General features: G+C 46.7%; 1 protein-coding gene across 1 annotated transcript in view; it reads right to left on the bottom strand.

Annotated features, from left to right (window-relative positions):
• Positions 1-2,366: 2,366 nt before the first annotated feature.
• The window catches only part of LOC121560099 (protocadherin-23-like), a 22,528-nt gene continuing 4,343 nt past the window's right edge, over positions 2,367-20,551 (bottom strand). The window contains exons 3-11 of the mRNA XM_045216153.1: positions 18,354-18,563; positions 17,392-18,252; positions 16,926-17,039; positions 14,805-15,019; positions 13,201-13,352; positions 9,659-9,789; positions 8,679-8,965; positions 8,187-8,328; positions 2,367-5,920 (exon numbers count right to left, since the gene is read on the bottom strand). Of these exons, the coding sequence (XP_045072088.1) occupies positions 3,351-5,920; positions 8,187-8,328; positions 8,679-8,965; positions 9,659-9,789; positions 13,201-13,352; positions 14,805-15,019; positions 16,926-17,039; positions 17,392-18,252; positions 18,354-18,471 (4,590 nt within the window). The 5' untranslated portion in view covers positions 18,472-18,563 and the 3' untranslated portion in view covers positions 2,367-3,350. The remainder of the gene's footprint in view (positions 5,921-8,186; positions 8,329-8,678; positions 8,966-9,658; positions 9,790-13,200; positions 13,353-14,804; positions 15,020-16,925; positions 17,040-17,391; positions 18,253-18,353; positions 18,564-20,551) is intronic.

The raw sequence follows: 20,551 nt of genomic DNA, 5'->3' as shown, positions 1-20,551 counted from the left end.
ATCTCCGTCCAACTGATCATCGGACCTGCATAATCATGAGCATGAAGTGCTTGTCTGTCTGACGCAAGGAGATTACTTTACTGTGCTCCGAACGCAAGGCACATCTAGGGAGCTCTATCTCTTCTCAAATTGCAACATGAGAGAGCAGACCAGTACTGACATTAGGCAGCTAACAGCGCATTTATGACAGTAGTGGGGGATAAATAAGTGCTTGATTAAAAAAATAAAATAATACTAAGCCTGTTTGGCCTAGTCTGTCTGGTAACTCAAGGATGAAATCTTTTTTTTACATCTGCAAAGGCAACCTGCCCGGCACTAGCACAAGGGCCTGGCTAGTGCTAGGCTAGGCTAGAACATCCACCAGTAAGCCTAGGAGAGTCCAATCTGATCAAAGGCTATGAGAAGACTCAAACAATATATAAAATGGACATCATTACTAACAATCATCTATCATAATTATAAGACCATCTAAAAAACAGACAATTCCAGAAGAAATGCCACATAAGGTGAACGTTTACCAAAACGGGCTTCATCTCCGGTCTCTGTCCAAAACATTGTCAGCTGACTGACAGACGTTGAAGGAGTGGTGATGGAACATCTCAGAGGAGCTCCACATTCCTGCCCGGGTCCCCTGACTCTCCCAGCTATGTGCCAAGACATACAGATGCTTGTTTTACCAGATCACATGACACAGGAGAGATCTCTCCATCGCCTGTGCTTCCCAAGGCCAAAGACCCACTGAAATCACAAATATAGGCGAGCAGAGCTGTAGTCCAAACCAACCCGGCAGGCTGGGAATGACCCAGAACTGAGTCAATAAATAAGACGGCTATCAGGGCCTATATGCAGAACGCATGAAGCCTGTACTGCTAGCTGACTAGCCACTAAAATGTTTATTATCCTTAATTAAGCTACCTGATAAGGGCTCAGTCTTAGACCTCTCCCGGCACGTTCCTAAAGATAGCATTTTTTGGATTAGCACCAGACCAAGTGGAGCCGTGTCAAATCGGGCAGATTTTTTTATTGCTTTTGGAGCAAAGGAATGCGTGGGTGTTTAGATGGCACGTTATGGACAGTAAGGGACGCTTGGGTGGGTGCAAGGAAAAAATGGCTGAAAGTCATCAGAGCTTATTAGACTTGGATGTCAGGGCCTATTACTTCTCCACGAGTCTTTCACCAGCAGTTTCGGAGGCCATTTTATAGCCTTTTGACATAAAAGCTTATGCAGTCTCATTTGAGTTGAAAATAAGTAAAAAGACACATTGGACAAGGCTAATTCAAATACCTTACACTTTTTGAAAATAGACCACCTTCCAAAATGGGTTTCACAGCCAAAGGCCATTCCATATTTTTGCATCACAGTGGCCAAATGTATGGATGGTAAGTCCATCGGTTTATCTTGAGACAGAGGCTCTGAAGAAGTGTTTGGACGCTTCACGGACCTCTGGGGTAGTAAGAGAATTGTGACCCCTCATTACCACACTAGTCTTCACACCAGACCAAAGGTCTTTCAATAGATTCTTGCTCTCCAACCAAGAACAATCGATGTATCATCTCCGTCGCGGTGACCAGAATGTGAGGAAACAGCTCTTCAATATTATGGATGCTCTCAAGCCAAGCCAAGCCAAGCAGAGGAGTGTTAGGTCCCCCGAGCTCAGACACCGTTTACGCTGCCACAGCCTAAACCCTGGAAAGAGAGAAGCATACTGTATCTTCATCTGGCACTTTTCTCATAGCTGTGAGGTGATACATTTACAAAGACCTCAAAGAGTGTGAGGAACGAGATGAAGTGTCATGGCAAACATGTTCTACTGTATAACCTCAGAGCAACGATACCAGCCTCTGAAGCTTGGGATTCTCACGTTGGACCTTTTCAGAGAGCCACAAGCGAACCTTGTTTTTATTCCACCCTTTAAAAACGCAACTATTCTATTAGCCAGGGAATGGTTGCACTTTTTTTTCAGTCTGGATTCCATTAGAAACTGATTCAAACAATTGTTTCGTATCAGGCCTCCTTCTCCAACACCGGGTTAAAGGAAACACTCAGGGTGGCCATGTGGAAAATGGGTTTGTGGAAGAATGCTGGATGGAACCAAAATGCTATTCGATCGTGATTCCAAGACACATTTCTAAAGAGTGGGACTTCCAGTTTCCTAACAAGCATGATCCACCATGGGAAGAACAACAACAATAATAATGAAGGCTTATGGGGGTTTTAATAATAATAATATATCCTTTTGTGTATGGGTTTCTTGTCTAGACCATGTGGTATCAATAGGTTTCTGAATTTGATAGTTTAGTCTAATTTAGAATTTCCTAATTGTAGAGGGAGTCTGAAAACGTTATTGCTCCGTAAGAAACACACATTTTCCATTGGAATTGTTTAATTTATGAACCACATTAACAATCAGTTCAATGATGAAAAGGAATGACGAGACGGTCACAAACCATTGTTGAATTGAATCGTACACTAATTGTTGTTCAAGTTAGTTAGAACTTCCCCATATCAGAGCTAAAAGATAGCAGTACATTGTTTAACCTACTTAATTGTACCTTTTTATATACATATTACAATTTAGCAATAAAAAAAAGAAATTCATTGAAATGTTACACACTGTACAATAAAGTGCCGTTTCAAAAATATGTATCTATAGTATACAATCTGCGCACACAGCAATATCAAAAGACTGGTCCCACACCACCAACTGCCCTGCTCTTTGTACAGCTGTTAGTGACATTTCAAAAACTGTAGGTCTTGTAGTAGTCTACAGAGTATGGGCTCATGGTACTCCGACGTAATACAATTACAGAACAAGAATACTTGCCAAGTCAAAAAGCTATAGCCAACTGCAATAACAATGTGTTTCATTTTCTTTAGCATGCAAACATGTTTACGACCATACATTTGTTAATTGTGGATTCAAACATCCACTTGTGTACAGTGCTGCGTTTTGCTATTGCAATGCAAACCAGAGTTCAGGCTTTTCCATATATTACTTTTTTATTACAAAAGCAAGTTCTGAAACTATGAAATGCACCACAATGCGAATCATTCATTGTACAAAGACATTTCATAAATGTCTGATTTCACCCATGCATCTGCATTGTATAATGTCCTTACTAATCAATGTGCCAGATGACAGAATATTGTCCAACGTGAGACAATATTGATTTGTAGATCCTTTATGTTGAGAAACTAATTGTAGAAACGAATTCAATAGTGATGTGATGTTAAAATCAGATTTAAAATAAGCTTGAGAACTGAATGATTTAATGCTAGTATTTGGCATCTACCATACAATACAATATTTTTCAAAGTCAATATCAAAAGGTATTTACCCTCCAAAAGTCTACACCTGTATTTCTCCCTCCAGGAGGCTGCCGGCGTCTAGCCTGAAGACCCCCAGCCCAGTCTCTGAGACCACCGGGGAGGCGTTGGGGGTCCGCAGAGTGAGCACCGACAGCGAGGGAGAGAAACTGGGGGTCATGGCAGACGGGGTGAGCCCCGTGTTCCTGGCCAGGGGCGCGTAGGCGTATTTGGGGTAGGAGGGCCTCCGGGTTAGGGTGTGCATGCTGCGCGGGGGCATCCGGGGGGGCACAGCCCTGAGGCCTGGCTGCGCCACGCCCGTGATGAGGGGTGGTGGGTGCATTAGGCAGCAGGCTTCAGACAAAAGGCCCTCGTGGCCCCCCTGGAGGTCCTCGTCGTGCAGCAGGCTGATGTCGGTGAAGACTGAGGCAAGTGTGTGGTAGCGTGGCTCCCAGTCCAGCAGGTAGTCCCAGCTGTAGCTGCCCCGGAGCTGCTCCTCCGGACACAACAGCGAGCTGAAGGAGCCGTCCACAGAGGCCTGGCTCTCCTCCATCTCGCTCACCCTGACCCGCGGCAGCATCCCCTCCCCACCTCCCTCCTCTTTGAAGGTGTGGAGACTCTCTGAACTCTGCATCCCTGCAGCCAGACCTGTGCTGGAGACCGTGGTTATGACCGTCCCCGGGTTTCTATCCTCTGAATGGCAGGAAAGCTGGTCCGAGTCCCTGGGCACGCCAGAGTCGGGAACCCTCTCGCTGTGGGCCGAGTCGGCCCTCTTGCGGCACGGGTATTCGTTGATCATCTTGATCTCATGGTCCTCGGCCGTCTCGCCTTCTGCCGAACCGCGGCCGCTTGAGTCAGAATTACGGATAGGGAGGGATATTTCCCTCTTCACTCGGATGGTGATGGGCGCCCTCAGCTCCCGCAAACCGATGCCGATGCTGGTGTGCTGTTGGCCACCGCCGGTCCTGCCGAACGTGCCGGTGTTTAGGTTGGCTGCGAGGGCAGCGGCCTTCTTGATGGCGGCCTCTTTTGTCTTGTACCTCAGGACGAGGGCCACGAAGCTGACGAGTAGGAGGAGGAAGATGGCCAGCGACACGCCCAGAGTGACTGTCTGGACGCTGAGGGCCACCCCGACCAGAGCTTCAGCCGAATTGGAGATATTGACCGTTACCAGGCTGGTGGTGGACCTGGAGTCCATTCTGGGACTGCCGGCGGACACCAAGAGCTCCACCACGTCTTCGTTGGAGAAACTTCCTCTCTTGCGGTACACTGGGCCCGAGACGAACACTGCGCCTGTTGTTTTGTTGACTGAGAAAAACTGTGAGGGGTTGACCAGGGAGTACTCCACCACGCCCTCCAGGCCTCCGTCATGGTCCATTGCCATAACATGGCCGACTGTCTGCCCCGCCTTTGCGTTCTCCGGGAGGATGAAACGGTACTGCCTCTGGGTGAAGACGGGACTGAATTCGTCCGCCCCTTCGATGGCCACATGGACCCTCACGGTGGCCGCCTGCTCGCCTTTGTCCCTGGCCTCCACCATGAAGCAGTACTCGCTCTCCCGCTCAAAGTCAAATGTCTGCCGGGTGTGGATGTCCCCGGTGAGGGGGTCGATGGCAAAGGCCTCCTTCCGGTCAGGGCTGCCACTGCCGTAATCCATGAAGCAGGAGGACAGGATGGAGTAGGTGAGCTGGCCATAGGGTCCGGCGTCTTGGTCGACGGCATGGACTGAACAGGCGGGGGTGAAGGCTGGAAGGTTCTCCGGCACCGAGCAGTTGACTACGGGGAAGATGAAGTAGGGCGAGTTGTCATTCTCATCCAAAACCGTGACAAAGACCACGGTGAAGGCTACTTTACGGTTTCCAGGTTCACCCCCATCGGAAGCCTGGATAGTCAGTGCGTACTTGGAGTCTTCCTCGTAGTCGAGACTGTGGTTGACCTTCAGGGCGCCGGTTTGCGGGTCGAGCCTGAGGTGACCCTTGCTGTTGCCTGAGATAATGTCGTACCGGATCAGACCGTTGGTTCCGCGGTCAGGGTCCTGGGCGGTCACCTGAACCAACCTGGTGCCCACAGGGTTGCTCTCGCTGGCCTGAGCATGGTACTCTGCGCTGACAAAAGCCGGTGCGTTATCGTTGACGTCCGCCACAGTTACCGCCACGACCGCCGAGCTGTTGAGCGGAGGCGAGCCACAGTCAGAAACTGTCACTGTCAAGATGTAGCTCTCCGTGGTTTCGCGGTCCAACAGTTGGCACAGAACCAGACTCCCACCGGTCCTCTGCTGGCTCTCCGTTTGGACCGCACCTACCTCCATACAGAATCTCCTGTCCTCATTGCCACTGGCAACGACATAGTCCAGGTGGGTGTTTTCATACGCCCAGTCCAGGTCCTCTGCCCAGAGGGTCAGCAGGGTGGTGCCGATGGGGGTATCCTCAGGGGGGCTGACTGTATAGGTGTCGTGCTGGAAGATCGGGGTATGGTCGTTGGCGTCCAGGACCACGATGTCCACGGAGGTGACCGTAGAGCGGACTGGGTCACCCCCGTCTCTGGCCTCCACCAGGAGCTGGATCACGTTACCATTGGTGACGTACTTCAGGGGCTTGTTGGTGAACACCGACCCTACAAGACAAATGGGTTTGGAGTTAGCCATCGTCTCAGATTTGAGAAGAACAGTGAAAAACATCTTAGTGTTTTTAATCAACTGAAAGTGCTGCAAGTCTTTTAGATATTGCTTTATTCATATGCATAATTTAAAAGCGCTGTAAAAATAAAAATGTTATCATTATTAGACAAACACTCAAACTGATCTATTTGAACATTGTCTAATGTAGGGGCGTGTTTCAGGTGTCCACTTAGTCTACAGCTGCTATGAGGGAGGCTTTGCCATGCTTACTGTCGACACAACTCACATCTCTTTAGCTGTTATTATGGTAAAGAACAGCCTATCAAACAGAGCAACGTTGGTGGAATGCCCCTTTAACCAGGAAAGTCCCTGGTGATTCAAACTTTTTTTACAAGGGAGACCTGGCAACCGCAAAACCTGTAGAATAAGATCACTCACTACCTCATGGGTTGCATCCATAGCTCAGTCTATGAATCTGAGAGTGATTACATTTCTCCAGCCCCATTCCTCAGCTTTATAGCAAACCAAGTGGCTGAAACCCAAATTCAGGATTGTGGCTTTAATGCTCTCTATAGAAGTGCATTCTGTGGCCTTTTTGCTGAAGTTTCTTTTGAGAATGTTGAACTATCGAATTAGTTTACTGATGTGAGGACAGTAAATTGAGACTGAAAACACAAGCAAGATTGGTCCTTTTCAATACATGGAATCGAATACTACTGTATACCCAATCAGTTTGGGATATCGTCCGGCCTCTTGTAATATTGCAACTCATCTTGAAACACATCATTTACATAAGTTAAAACATATTTGAGTGCTGGAAACATGAGGAAACACAAAAGAACAAGCCAGTATCTAGTTTCTGGTTCGAGTTAGGATTAAGACACAGTTCTGAGAGGCTCAATTCTAATATTTGACGCCAATCCAAATTTCACTTCCCATTAGTTACTCGCACCACAAAACATGGAGAACACATTTCTCAGATATTAAAGTCGCTGGCCCTCGAAAATAACAAGGAGGCGGCTACAAATCATTTTTTCAAGAAAAAAATAAGAAAAAAAGCTTTGAGAATGTAGTGGTCTCGGCGTTAGCCTCGTCGGCTTCAATTAGTCTTCTTACTGTGCTTCTCGAGACGGGAGATAACAGGACAGACCCGGCTCTTAAGCAGACCTCTATATCAGTGACCTCTCATCAGCGATCTCTCCCACTCACTCTCATCCTTTCTTTTTTCTCTCTCCCCCTCCACTGTACTCGTTCACACGTCCAAGCCCGTAAAAAGAGAAAGGATGGATGGAGAAACGGAGGCTACTGACAGCGTGAATACTCTGGATAACCCTTGATGTGTAGAACCGTGCAGAACTGGCAATATACTTAATGTTGGAGCAAACCCCCATTTATTGGCACCGAGCGTAAAATAAGCACGCTGTGCCAGACAATTTTGATTTTAAACAAGGGAATATAAAAAGATGAATATGAGAACCGGACTGCCAGACGGTCTTAAGACGTGAACCTTGGAAAGCATGCGGCGGTAACTTTTCTTTTGCTGCTACATTTTGACAGGCTGAATCGTAGGAATTAAGAGGAGCACATTTTGTAGCATCGCGGGAGGATTAGGCCTATTAAGACCTAGCGGCAGCTATATAGTTTCAGCCTTGGAATTTCTGACTGACTCGTCCTTGGACTCTGGGTATGATTGGAAGAATGGTCCCCTGTCCATTAAAAACATTTTCACGTGGCCTCTGCTAAGAGTTCGCACTTTAGAGACTTTGTGCCTAAAGAAGTTCTTCCATTGTTACCCTTCAATTTGAATAAAATTGATTTAGAATGGAGTGGATGGCGCAGCAGTTATAATAATAATAATATGCCATTTAGCAGACGCTTTTATCCAAAGCGACTTACAGTCATGCGTGCATAATTTTTTTTGTGTATGGGTGGTCCCGGGGATCGAACCCACTACCTTGGCGTTACAAGCGCCGTGCTCTACCAGCTGAGCTACAGGGCCGTAGCCTCTGTTGCACATATGTACACGTCGGCATAGGTTTGTATCTGGCCTACATATTCTTCACAGTGACAAATTCTCCCTCCATCCCTCCAATCTCGGTCATAATCTCTCTCTCTTCAATAAAAAGAACACTAAATACTATATATTTTATAATTAGAACAGGCGAGTTGACTATCTGATCAGGCTAATTCTGATGAAAGCTATTCATGTACCGTTTTACATAATTTAACTTTAATATAATTGGTCAATCTAATAGTGCTTACCGTTGTCTGGGTGTATGTAGAAGCCGTGTAGAGGAGACGAGAGGAGTCTGTAGCAGAGTTTGCCGTTAAGCCCAGAGTCACGGTCTGTGGCAGCCACAGTCAGGATCAACATGTTGGCAGGAGACAGTTCTGGCAACTTCACCTGGGGGTTCAAACAAACAAACATCTCTTGTCAATTCACAGGAAAAAATACATACATTTATAAACATCTCAAGGAGGACTTTGTGTCAGAAGACATCACTGAAGATTGAGGGAGTACAATGGTGTCACATCAATAGATCGGACATCCCCTCATCTCAGCGATTCAGTCATGTGTACATTATAAAGGACTTAATTTCTGCCGTCTATATAATCATTTTTGCTAATGTGGAAACGCTCACCACAAGGTAGATGTGTGTGTGCGTGTGAGAGAAGTGAAGGATTTGTGTTCCATAACTATGTCTTGTAATCCATCATTAATGAAATAAAAAGACAGATTGCAGTTCTAGCTACCTGGTAGGAGTCCTGGGAGAAGACTGGCACGTTGTCGTTGACATCCAGCACCTGAACCAGGACCTCGGCCGTGGTCAGGTGGAGGGAGTCCGAGGCCCACACCGCCAGCCTGTGCGCCGCCTGCTCCTCACGGTCCAGCATCTGCGTCAGGGTCACCACGCCCGTGTAGCGGTCGATGGCGAAGCTCCCGGCGGCGCTGGCATTGTCCGAAAAGCTGTAGGTCACTGTGGAGCTGAGGTCCACGTCGTTGGCGCTCACCTGGGTCACCATGTAGCCCGCTGGGAGGTCTGATGACCAACAAGATAACAGTGTAAGTGGTATTTAGTACCAAATAGTCTATATAGTCAAACGCACACCACTTGTTAGGGGGTACTGGCCTGAGTCGAAGAGCAATCGTGTGTACGGGTCCTACTTCATCTCTACAGGTATTTAGTACTACAAATTAAACAAACATTATCTCAAATTGACAATTCACTTAGAAATCCCTCTCAATCAATAAAAATTGCTTTTGTCCCAGACTTCGCTAGAACACCTGATTCAACTAATCATAAAAACCTTGGTTAGTTGAATCAGTGTGTCAGTGCTGGGCTGGGAACTGCCCTATGAACAAAATACATTGGAAAGACATTGAAAATAAGTATTTCTGGTTGAGAATATGTTGAAAATACAGATTTCAACCATTTTTGCTCACTGTCTCCCAAGCAATTTGTCTGAGGAAGTGATCTTCACTCCTTCAGGACGGTGGCATAAGGACAGAGCTTTGTCTCAGGCACAACAGCCAAAGAGGGACTTCATATTTTCAGCACCAGCTACCAAATCCTGGCCTACTGTGAAGATGCTTTAAATAAATAAATATGTATAAGAAAAAAATAATGTGATAACAAAAATGTACACCGAAAACTTTTACCTCTATGGGCCCTGGTCAAAAGTAGTGCACTATAACGGGAAAAGGGTGCCATTTGAGAGGGGCAGTGTCTTACTCTCTGCTATGACCACGGGCTCCATGGGGGGAATGACGGGGCTGTTGTCGTTGATGTCCACCACCTGGACCCGGACGGTGGCGGTGCTGCTAAGGGGAGGGCTACCCCTGTCTGATGCCTGCAGTACCAACCTGGGAACACAACACCACAAGGGAACACACCATTACATTACTAGGACTCCAACTAGACAGTGGGACCATCACAGGAAACACACAGCATAACATTACAAGGAATATAACTAAACTAGGCATTATTAATAGAATCTGGAATCAACATTGTTATAATGAAATGTGCATGTCTCTCGAATGTAGGTAGAAGATGTAGAGATGGATATAGACACGCGAACGCACACACAGTCAAAAGTTTGGACACACCTACTCATTCAAGGGTTTTTCTTTATTTTTACATTGTAGAATAATAGTGACGACATCAAAACTATGAAATAACACATGGAATCATGTAGTAAACAACAAAAGTGTTAAACAAATCAAAATATATTTTATATTTGAGATTCTTCAAATAGCCACCCTTTGCCTTGATAGCTTTGCACACTCTTGGCATTCTCTCAACCAGCTTCACCTGGAATGCTTTTCCAACAGTCTTCAATGTCGTCTTGGTAAGCAACTCCAGTGGTATATTTGGCCTTGTGTTTTAGGTTATTGTCCTGCTGAAAGGTGAATTTGTCTCCCAGTGTCTGTTGGAAAGCAACTGAAACCAGGCATTCCTCTAGGATTTTGCCTGTGCTTAGCTCTATGCCGTTTATTTTTATCCTAAAAAAACTCACCAGTCCTTGCCGATGACAAGCATGCCCATAACATGATGCAGCCACCACCATGCTTGAAAATATGAAGAGTGGTACTCAGTGATGTGTTGTGTTGGATTTGCCCCAAACATAACGCTTTGTATTCAGGACTTAAAGTTAATTTATTTGCCAATTTTTTTTTGCCGTTTTACTTAAGTGCCTTATAGCAAACAGGATGCATGTTTTGGAAAAATATTATTCTGTACAGGCTTCCTTCTTTTCACTCTGTCAATTCGGTTAGTATTGTGGAGTAACTACAATGTTGTTGATCCATCCTCAATTTTCCCCCATCACAGCCATTAAACTAACTGTTTTAAAGTCACCATTGGCCTCATGGTGAAATCCCTGAGCGGTTTCCTTCCTCTACGGCAAATGAGTTAGGAAGGACACCTGTATCTTTGTAGTGACGGTGTATTGATACACCATCCAAAGGGATATTCAATGTTTGCTTTAAAAAATAAAAATAAATCCATCTACCAATAGGTGCCCTTCTTTGCGAGGCATTGGAAATCCTTCCTGGTCTTTGTGGTTGAATCTGTGTTTGAAATTCACTGCTCGACGGAGGGAACTTACAGATAATTGTATGTGTGGGTTACAGAGATGAGGTAGTCATTAAAAAATCCTGTTAAACACCATTGAGTCCATGCAACTTAAGCACATTTTTACTCCTGAACTTATTTAGGCTTGACATACAAAAGGGGTTGAATACTTATTGACTCAGCATTTCAGCTTTTCATTTTTAATTAATTTGTAAACATTTCTAAAAACATAATTCCACTTTGACATTATGTGTTATTGTGTGTAGGCCAGTGACACAAAATCTCTAAATTCAGGTTGTAACACCACAAAATGTGGAAAAAGTCAAGGGGTGTGAATACTTTGAGGACACTGTACTTTAGCTACACTAGACGTGTATAAACGGTGGTTTACCTTCTGAAGGTACTGTACCCATTTTGGTCTTGCTTTCACACTAACTATTTTTAAAGATTTTGTGTTACTATTTTTACTAGTGACAATTAAACAAAAATGGTTAAAATAAGACTCAGAGCTAGAAGACTCATCCTCATAGCATGTAGGATTAGATGCACACAACAATACATTGCCATAGCAAGTGACAACTCTAATAGTAGCGTAAAGTACACTGCTCAAAAAAATAAAGGGAACACTTAAACAACACAATGTAACTCCAAGTCAATCACACTTCTGTGAAATCAAACTGTCCACTTAGGAAGCAACACTGATTGACAATAAATTTCACATGCTGTTGTGCAAATGGAATAGACAACAGGTGGAAATTATAGGCAATTAGCAAGACACCCCCAATAAAGGACTGGTTTTGCAGGTGGTGACCACAAACCACTTCTCAGTTCCTATGCTTCCTGGCTGATGTTTTGGTCACTTTTGAATGCTGGCGGTGCTTTCACTCTAGTGGTAGCATGAGACAGAGTCTACAACCCACACAAGTGGCTCAGGTAGTGCAGCTCATCCAGGATGGCACATCAATGCGAGCTGTGGCAAGAAGGTTTGCTGTGTCTGTCAGCGTAGTGTCCAGAGCATGGAGGCGCTACCAGGAGACAGGCCAGTACATCAGGAGATGTGGAGGAGGCCGTAGGAGGGCAACAACCCAGCAGCAGGACTGCTACCTCCGCCTTTGTGCAAGGAGGAGCAGGAGGAGCACTGCCAGAGCCCTGCAAAATGACCTCCAGCAGGCCACAAATGTGCATGTGTCTGCTTAAACGGTCAGAAACAGACTCCATGAGGGTGGTATGAGGGCCCGACGTCCACAGGTGGGGGTTGTGCTTACAGCCCAACACCGTGCAGGACGTTTGGCATTTGCCAGAAAACACCAAGATTGGCAAATTCGCCACTGGCGCCCTGTGCTCTTCACAGATGAAAGCAGGTTCACACTGAGCACATGTGACAGACGTGACAGAGTCTGGAGACGCCGTGGAGAATGTTCTGCTGCCTGCAACATCCTCCAGCATGACCGGTTTGGCGGTAGGTCAGTCATGGTGTGGGGTGGCATTTCTTTGGGGGGCCGCACAGCCCTCCATGTGCTCGCCAGAGGTAGCCTGACTGCCATTAGGTACCGAGATGAGATCCTCAGACCTCTTGTGAGACCATATGCTGGTGCGGTTGGCCCTGGGTTCCTCCTAATGCAAGACAATGCTAGACCTCATGTGGCTGGAGTGTGTCAGCAGTTCCTGCAAGAGGAAGGCATTGATGCTATGGACTGGCCCGCCCGTTCCCCAGACCTGAATCCAATTGAGCACATCTGGGACATCATGTCTCGCTCCATCCACCAACGCCACGTTGCACCACAGACTGTCCAGGAGTTGGCGGATGCTTTAGTCCAGGTCTGGGAGGAGGTCCCTCAGGAGACCATCCGCCACCTCATCAGGAGCATGCCCAGGCGTTGTAGGGAGGTCATACAGGCACATGGAGGCCACACACACTACTGAGCCTCATTTTGACTTGTTTTAAGGACATTACATCAAAGTTGGATCAGCCTGTAGTGTGGTTTTCCACTTTAATTTTGAGGGTGACTCCAAATCCAGACCTCCATGGGTTGATACATTTGATTTCCATTGATCATTTTTGTGTGATTTTGTTGTCAGCACATTCAACTATGTAAAGAAAAAAGTATTTAATAAGATTATTTCATTCATTCAGATCTAGGATGTGTTATTTTAGTGTTCCCTTAATTTTTTTGAGCAGTGTATAATGTAAGCTAGCGTACTTGTAAGAGGAAGTGATTTCCCGGTCCAGAATGGTGTTGGTGGCGAGGATCCCACGCACAGAGTCGATGATGAACGCCTCGTTCTGGTTACCAGACAAGATGGAGTATTCAATCTGACCATTCACACCGCTGTCCGCGTCAGAGGCAAACACCTACAACAGGAGGAAAGGCATTATAGAGAGTTAGGAAGCATGTTTCTACACAGCCAATATCCAGCGTAAGCATGGAACATCTGTCAAATGTAAAACTAACATTCCCAAGAGTCATTTCAGACTGTTACAGGCCACACAACACTTATTCATGGTAAAAATACACAATAAAGCTTTGCATTTGGTATTTGAAATGTTCTTTTACAGCCATGTTTCAATCAATCAATCAATCAATCAATCAAAGCAAGAGCCCAGTGCCCAGGAAAAACTCTAGATGGAAGAAACCTAGAGAAGAACCCAGCTCAGAGTGCCCATCCTCTTCTGTGTGTACTGCGTAGATATTAAGAGACAAGTTCATGTGGCCATCAGAGCCAGATAGGTAGATACAAGACCTGAGAAACTGACATTAACCAAGAAACTGATTGGTAATGACAAATTATGTTTTTGCCTTAATATGCTGACCAGACCGCTATCTCCAGTCCAGTTGGTAGTGGTAATGCACCTTAAAGTTGGTTGCCAACCGCCATATAAAGTCCAAAGGAGGAGGAGGAGAGATTACTAGAAACGAACTCAGTTTACCCTTTTATCTGTGGATTGTCGGAGTAGAGGACCTTGTGCATGTTGATTTTGTCCACCCACAGCAGATGCGATCAGGACACGCAGGTTGAAATATTAAAACGAACTCTGAACTATATTAATTTGAGGACAGGTCGAAAAGCATTAAACATTTATGGCAATTTAGCTAGCTAGCTTGCTGTTGCTAGCTAATTTGTCCTGGGATATAAACATTGGGTTGTTATTTTACCTGAAATGGGCTCCCGAGTGGCGCAGCGGTCTAAGGCACTGCATCTTAGTGCTTGAGGCGTCACTACAGACCCCCTGGTTCGATTCCAGGCTGTATCACAACCGGCCATGATTGGGAGTCCCATAGGGCAGCGCACAATTGGCCCAGCGTCGTCCGGGTTTGGCCGGTGTAGGCCGTCATTGTAAATAAGAATGTGTTCTTAACTGGCTTGTCTAGTTAAATAAAGGTTAAATATATATATTTTTTTAAATGCACAAGGTCCTCTACTCCGACAATTAATCCACAGATAAAAGGGTAAACTGAGTTCGTTTCTGGTAATCTCTCCTCCTCCTTCTTTGGACTTTATATGGCGGTTGGCAACCAACTTTAAGGTGCATTACCACTACCAACTGGACTGGAGTGTGGACCTCAGTTCATCTTTCAATCACCCACGTGGGTATATGCTCCTAAAAACCAATGAGGAGATGGGAGAGGCGGGACCTGCAGCGCGTCAAGCGTCACAAATAGAACCAAGTTCTATTTTAGCGCCTGGCTACGCAGATGCTCGTTGACACGCATGAGCAGTGTGGGTACAATGATTAAATAACATGTCAGCATGTTAGCTCAAAATGACAAAGTAACCACTCGATTGGCTGGCCCCCAATCCGTACCTGCATGACGTAGGTGTTGTGTACCTGGCCCTCCCACACGGCTGTGCGGTAGTAGCCCTGCTCGAAGGCCGGCGCATTGTCGTTGACATCCTGCAGCGTGACGGTGACCCGGCAGTGGGCCGTGCGCAGGGGGCCGCCGTCGGCCAGCACCACCAGGTGGACCTTCCGGTTGGCCTCGTAGTCCAGACTGGCCTGGTCCCACACTGTGATGTCACCTGGGAGAGGGAGAGGGTTGGGGAGAGAAAGAAAGCGAGAAATAGAGGGAACAGAACGATAGGGATTTAGCGAGCGAGCGAACAGAAAGAGAGACAGGAAAGAGGGAGTGGGGGAAAAGAGAGATTGAGAGCGTGCGCGCAAACGAGAAAGATCGTATGATGATGTATGATAAAGAGAAAGTTCAGAGAATTCACAGGGTGTTACATTGCGCGTGCGTGTATTCTAGCACCATGTTGCATCCATGTTTTGCAGTTGTGCATTCAAAACATATGTACACATTCCAAAAACAACTTGATTCCTCTGTCTCCAAACAAGAATGTAATCTGGACTTTGATGTCCACCCCCCCCGTTTCACTTCAGCCACACTGCATATATAGGGGCTCAGGGAGAGTAATGAATCCATGCTGGTTAAGGCAAGCAGTCCATAATCCACAGCAAAGCCTGTGTATGCGTCCCACAAGGCACATTATTCCCTATTTAGTGCACTTCGTTTGACCAGAGCCCTATGGGCCCTGGTCAAATGTAATGCACTACATAGGGAATAGGGTGCCATTTGGGACACAGCGCCTCTTTTCTGAACAGGGGGATATGGGAAAACAACCTCTTGACTGCTGTAGTAGACAATGGCTTCAATAATCCTAAAAAGGGATTTCCACACAATCATTCGGATAGCCACTCTAGCGTCGCCCTCATGTGGGTGCTAGTGTAGCATATGGGGATGTGCCTTAAGTGTCCCGCTTGCGTAGCCTCATTCGCTAGCTTTTGAGGTGGCGCGATCGGCTAAGATGCTTGAGGGAGGACGGTCACGTGTGTTTGTGAGGCAGAGGTCCCGAGTTCGTGACAGGTATAGTTCGAATCGGGAGGAAGTGGTACTCGCTAAGCAGCGTGACGTGGTTTACACTAGCAAGCAGGCTAGGTAGTGCTAGGTATCTACAGCTAATCCATCCCTCTATTGTGGAATACCTGGTAACAGATTTCTTAAATTAAAATCACTTGGAGCTGATTTACCAACAATAAAACATTAACACCCACAGGCCAAATTCGGCCCGCCAGTTGGGGAACCCTGCTATAGTGAGCTTTGATTGGTCAATAGCGTCGCATAAAGTTCAGTTTTTTCCAACTTTGGTCATGCCCTGTTCACGCTCCCTCGCCCTTGCTCGCGTCGCCCAACGGTCCCCCCCACCCACTTCAGTTCTCTCCGTTGTTTCATCGCCCCCAATGTGTTATGTGGAAATGAACTGGAGAGAGAGAGCGAGAGAGAGATGGATGGGGAGAGAGAGGTGGTAGAGAGAAAGTAAGAGAGAGAGAAAGAGAAAGAGAAAAAGAAAAAGAAAGAGATGGCGAGAGAGGCGGTCCAAGAGGATTGAGAGGCTAGCTGCGCTAATTGGAATAAAGTCTTGTTTGGGAAAGGGATCTGAGGAGTCTGGAATGCTGGGGTTATTAGCCTGGATGGAGAAGCGGAAAACTAGACAGACTGATGCAGGGATGGATGGGCGGAGGTTCTGGCTTCGGTGTGAGCCTGGCGTCGAAAAACGACCCGAAAAACGAACAAGGAAGAAAAGAGAGGCATGTTTGAAGTTCCTGCTGCAGGCAATTAATGAAAGCATCCTAGCTGGCTTATGCCAACCAGCACACTGGAGCCTAAATTATGTCTATGGCTCCAGCTTCACAGAAGTGTTTTGGAGAGGAGAACAAGTTATTTTAGGGGTTTAATGTACTTATTGAAGATTAGGACAGTGAATAGGAGACAGAAAAGGTGGGAGAGAGATTGTGAATCAAAAAAGGTACTTGGCCGGATTTAAACCCATGCTGACTCTGGTATACATGTGTGCCGGGGATGGTGGCACTAACCACTGGACCACACAATAAATATATTTTTTAGTATGGGTAAGGTTCAATTCATACCTGTGTGTCGGTTGATGGCGAAGGCTCTGTTCTCGTTGTTATTGAAAATGCTGTATTCGATTCGCCGCCCGTCGTCGGTTCGGTCGTGGGCCACCACGTTTCCCACCCACGAGCCTGGAAGGGAAAGAAGAAGGTGGAAAAATGGAAGATAAGTCTCAACAGCTTTTAGTCCTCACTTGAACTCAAAGGGTTTGAGACCCTCATAATAGAGTGACGCCAGTAAAGAGTTTGGATAAAGTATTGAACATACACAGCAGACTTAAGCATTTGATTGAGCCTGACTGAAGCGCCAGATGGGCTCGGTTTCCATTTAAGACTATTCTATTGATTCCATTGCAGCAGTCAAGTTCAATCAAGCACGTATTTGATAGAAAACAAATACTAGTTGAAACCAGGTCTGGTACATATCAATGCACTTGTCTTGAATAGTTGTTAATATACTGATATTAGAGCAGTTTTTCCGTACCAGTTTTGCTGTTTTCCACCACGACTGCTTCGTAGAGCGTCTCAGTGAAGCGCAGTGGCTCGTCCTCTCCCTTCAAGTGAATAAGGACCAGGCAGGTAGAGGTGAGAGCTGGCCTCCCCTGGTCTGCAGCCAACACCTGCAGTTTAGCACCCAAGAAACTCGGACTAATGGACGTATTCAACCGTATATCTCCCGATTTGCCGTTGATGGTGAAAAAAGGGTTGTTTTCCGCCAAGCTAAACCACACAGTCCCGTTCTCGCCACGGTCGCCGTCCACTGCCGTCACCGTGGCGACAATCTTATTTGGGATCGTCTCCACAGCGACCCAGCCGACGACGGGGTTCTCCGCGCAGACGGGCGCGTTGTCGTTGGCGTCCTCCACCTGCACGGTAACCGCGGTGGCGGTGCTCCGTGGACCTCTGGCACAGCTGTCGGTAGCCACGGCCCTGAAGGTGTACTGAGCGCGGCTCTCCCTGTCCAAGGGCCGGGTGGTCCGAACCACGCCCGTGGCGGGCTCTACCGAGAAGGCCCCCAGGGTGTCCTCGACCAGAGAGAATGTCACCTCGCCGTTGGGGCCTTGGTCCGGGTCGCGGGCCTCCAGACGCAGCACCTCTGCCCCCGCGGGGAGCCCCTCAGCCAAGGAAGCGCGGTAACTCTTGCGGGTGAACAAGGGACTGTTGTCATTCTGGTCCAGTAGGAGCACCAGGAGCTGGGTGGAGGAGCTGAGGGGGGAGGGTTGGCCGCCGTCGCTCGCCTGGATGCAGAGGGTGTAGCTGGGCCGCTCCTCCCGGTCGAGGGCTCGTGTGGTGCTGACTGTGCCCGTGGTGGCGTGGATGGTGAAACGCCCGCCGTAGTCCTCGCCTGGAGGGATAAGTAAATACACTCCGGTTAGATTAAATCTTGTTGAAACCACCAAGTAATTTTCCACTGAAACACTGAGGTGCTCTATTTAGGAATCTCACCCTGTATGGAATAGGTTATGGTGCCGTTGGCTCCGTGGTCTGGGTCCGAGGCCTGGGATGTGTGGATGACCCCGGGGGGCAGGTTCTCTGGCAGGCTAAGCTGAAAGGAGGCCTGCATGAACTCGGGGACGTTGTCGTTGTCGTCCAGCACAGAGCAAAGCACCGTGGACGTGCTGGAGAGGGGCTGGACGCCGCTGTCGCGAGCCTGGACTGGGGTGGGGGACGAGGGTGGGGGTGATGCAGTGGGACAACAGGGAGAGGAAGTTGAGGGTTTAGGTCCTGTTTGAATAGGGTTGCAAGATTCCAGTAACGCCAATTCCTAGGTTTTCCAGAAATCCCACTTGGAAGATTCCCAGAATCAGGCGGGAACAAGAAGGAAATCCGGAATCCCCCTACCAGGATTTCTACAAAACGTAGAAATTTGGGGAAAGTTATATTCATTTTTCAACCCTTTGTTGTTTGAATATTGTTTAAACTTTCTTCCTTACATTTTTTTCATCTTGGAGACCAATCCAGAGTGACATGCGATCAGTGCATTTGACAAAAGTAGATAAGATGGCCATATATCACGATCAATGCAAGTAAAGCCTTACTTGAGAATAGCAGCGGTTTGCTAGATAGATAGTTCTGTTAGCACTAGTGAGAATAGACCCCTCCTTGATGAGATAGCTGAACTAACACAGTTGTACAGGTGGGAGCAAGGCTTCCACTTTGTGGTTTTCACCGCTTCAGTCATTCGAATGCTTATAAACCGTTTTTCACAAACATCGGCACCTTCATGGATTTTTTCTTTATTTCATGAGTTCTACGTTTTGTATCCTTCACAGATTTAACAGACCGACAACTTATCGAAATAGACTATCCTTTGAAAGTCATAACTGAAGACGTACTTCTTTCACAGCTTCTCTCTACATTGTACCAACATCTTATACTGCCAACCCAACCCCCCCCCCAAAAAAATGCTGATACGAAACGTTTTTTTTTCAGGATTAATTTTCCCCCTTGTTTTCATCTGACCGTACCAATGGAAAATTGGCTCGACGTCTCTTGGTATTTCACAATCACCGGGTCGATTCTGGCACGGCTTCAAGACATCGCGGCTTTCCTGTGATTATATTCCCTTAGTAGATTTAAAATTGTTCAAACTCCGTCCCGACTGTACAAATATCGTCATATGCACATCTGAAACAGTTTATCACAAAATATTATTGCATATTTTGGATGTAATTGTATTCGCGTGAGGTGTGGTGGGGGAAAGCACACGAAAAATACCCTAGGCTGAGGAATAAAACAGTCTGTGGAACATGCGTATTCCCACAAAGCTGAGACTAAGTTCCAAATGGCACCCTATTCCCTATAAGCAGTGCACTATGTAGGGAATCAGGTGCCATTTGGGACGTACCCTTGTAACGTCTAGCCTTGCCTCTACATAAATCAAATCTGGTGAATAACGTTGCTTTCATAAAGTGGGTAGACCTCAAGTTCTTTATTACTCTGGCTGTGAACCATACAACAAGAAAGAGAGATTGAAAGCGTGAGAGTGTGGTGGTGAGATAGAGCGGAGGAGAGAGAGGAAGAGGGACAGCCTGAGAGAGGGAGAGAGGGAGCGAGAGAGAGAGCGAGGAAGGAGTGAGCACAAGAAAGAGGGAGAATGAGAGAGAGGGCACGATAGAGAAAGCGAGAGAACGCAACAAAGAGGGTGAGAGAGAAAGAGTGTTGAAAACATTCAATATAATTTATTAAACTCTATGGTGGAAACAGATGTGACAAGCCAAGAGGTGACCTAAATGAGAGAGGACTGCTGTACGGGATAACTGTCTCCACGTATAGCATGGTGGGGCTTTTAAATGGGGCTACAATTCCACTCTCTGGCTGATATCCCCAGATATGTCCGTCCCTAACACTGGCCATCGCTGAACTGCAATCCATCCTTATACAGTCTTTGGTGGAACTTTCTCACTGCAGAGAAACGATTAGGTAAATATCGACCAACTAAAGTGAGTGTGGTTAATTATTTATGTCTCTGATACACTGATTCACTGTGTGTGTGTGTGTGTGTGTGTGTGTGTGTGTGTGAGATCGAGATGAGCATTGGTTGACTTACAAAATGCAGCATTACTGTTAGTTACAGTATATTTCTGTGGTCCCTTCATGGTAATGCAACAGTTGTTGAAAGGTGCAGTGCAACTTGAACTTTC

Source organism: Coregonus clupeaformis, unplaced genomic scaffold (genome assembly GCF_020615455.1).
Source record: "Coregonus clupeaformis isolate EN_2021a unplaced genomic scaffold, ASM2061545v1 scaf0623, whole genome shotgun sequence".
Lineage (NCBI taxonomy): Eukaryota > Metazoa > Chordata > Actinopteri > Salmoniformes > Salmonidae > Coregonus > Coregonus clupeaformis.
The sequence above is the reverse complement of the archived record's forward strand: the minus strand, read 5'-3'. Positions and strand labels throughout refer to the sequence as shown.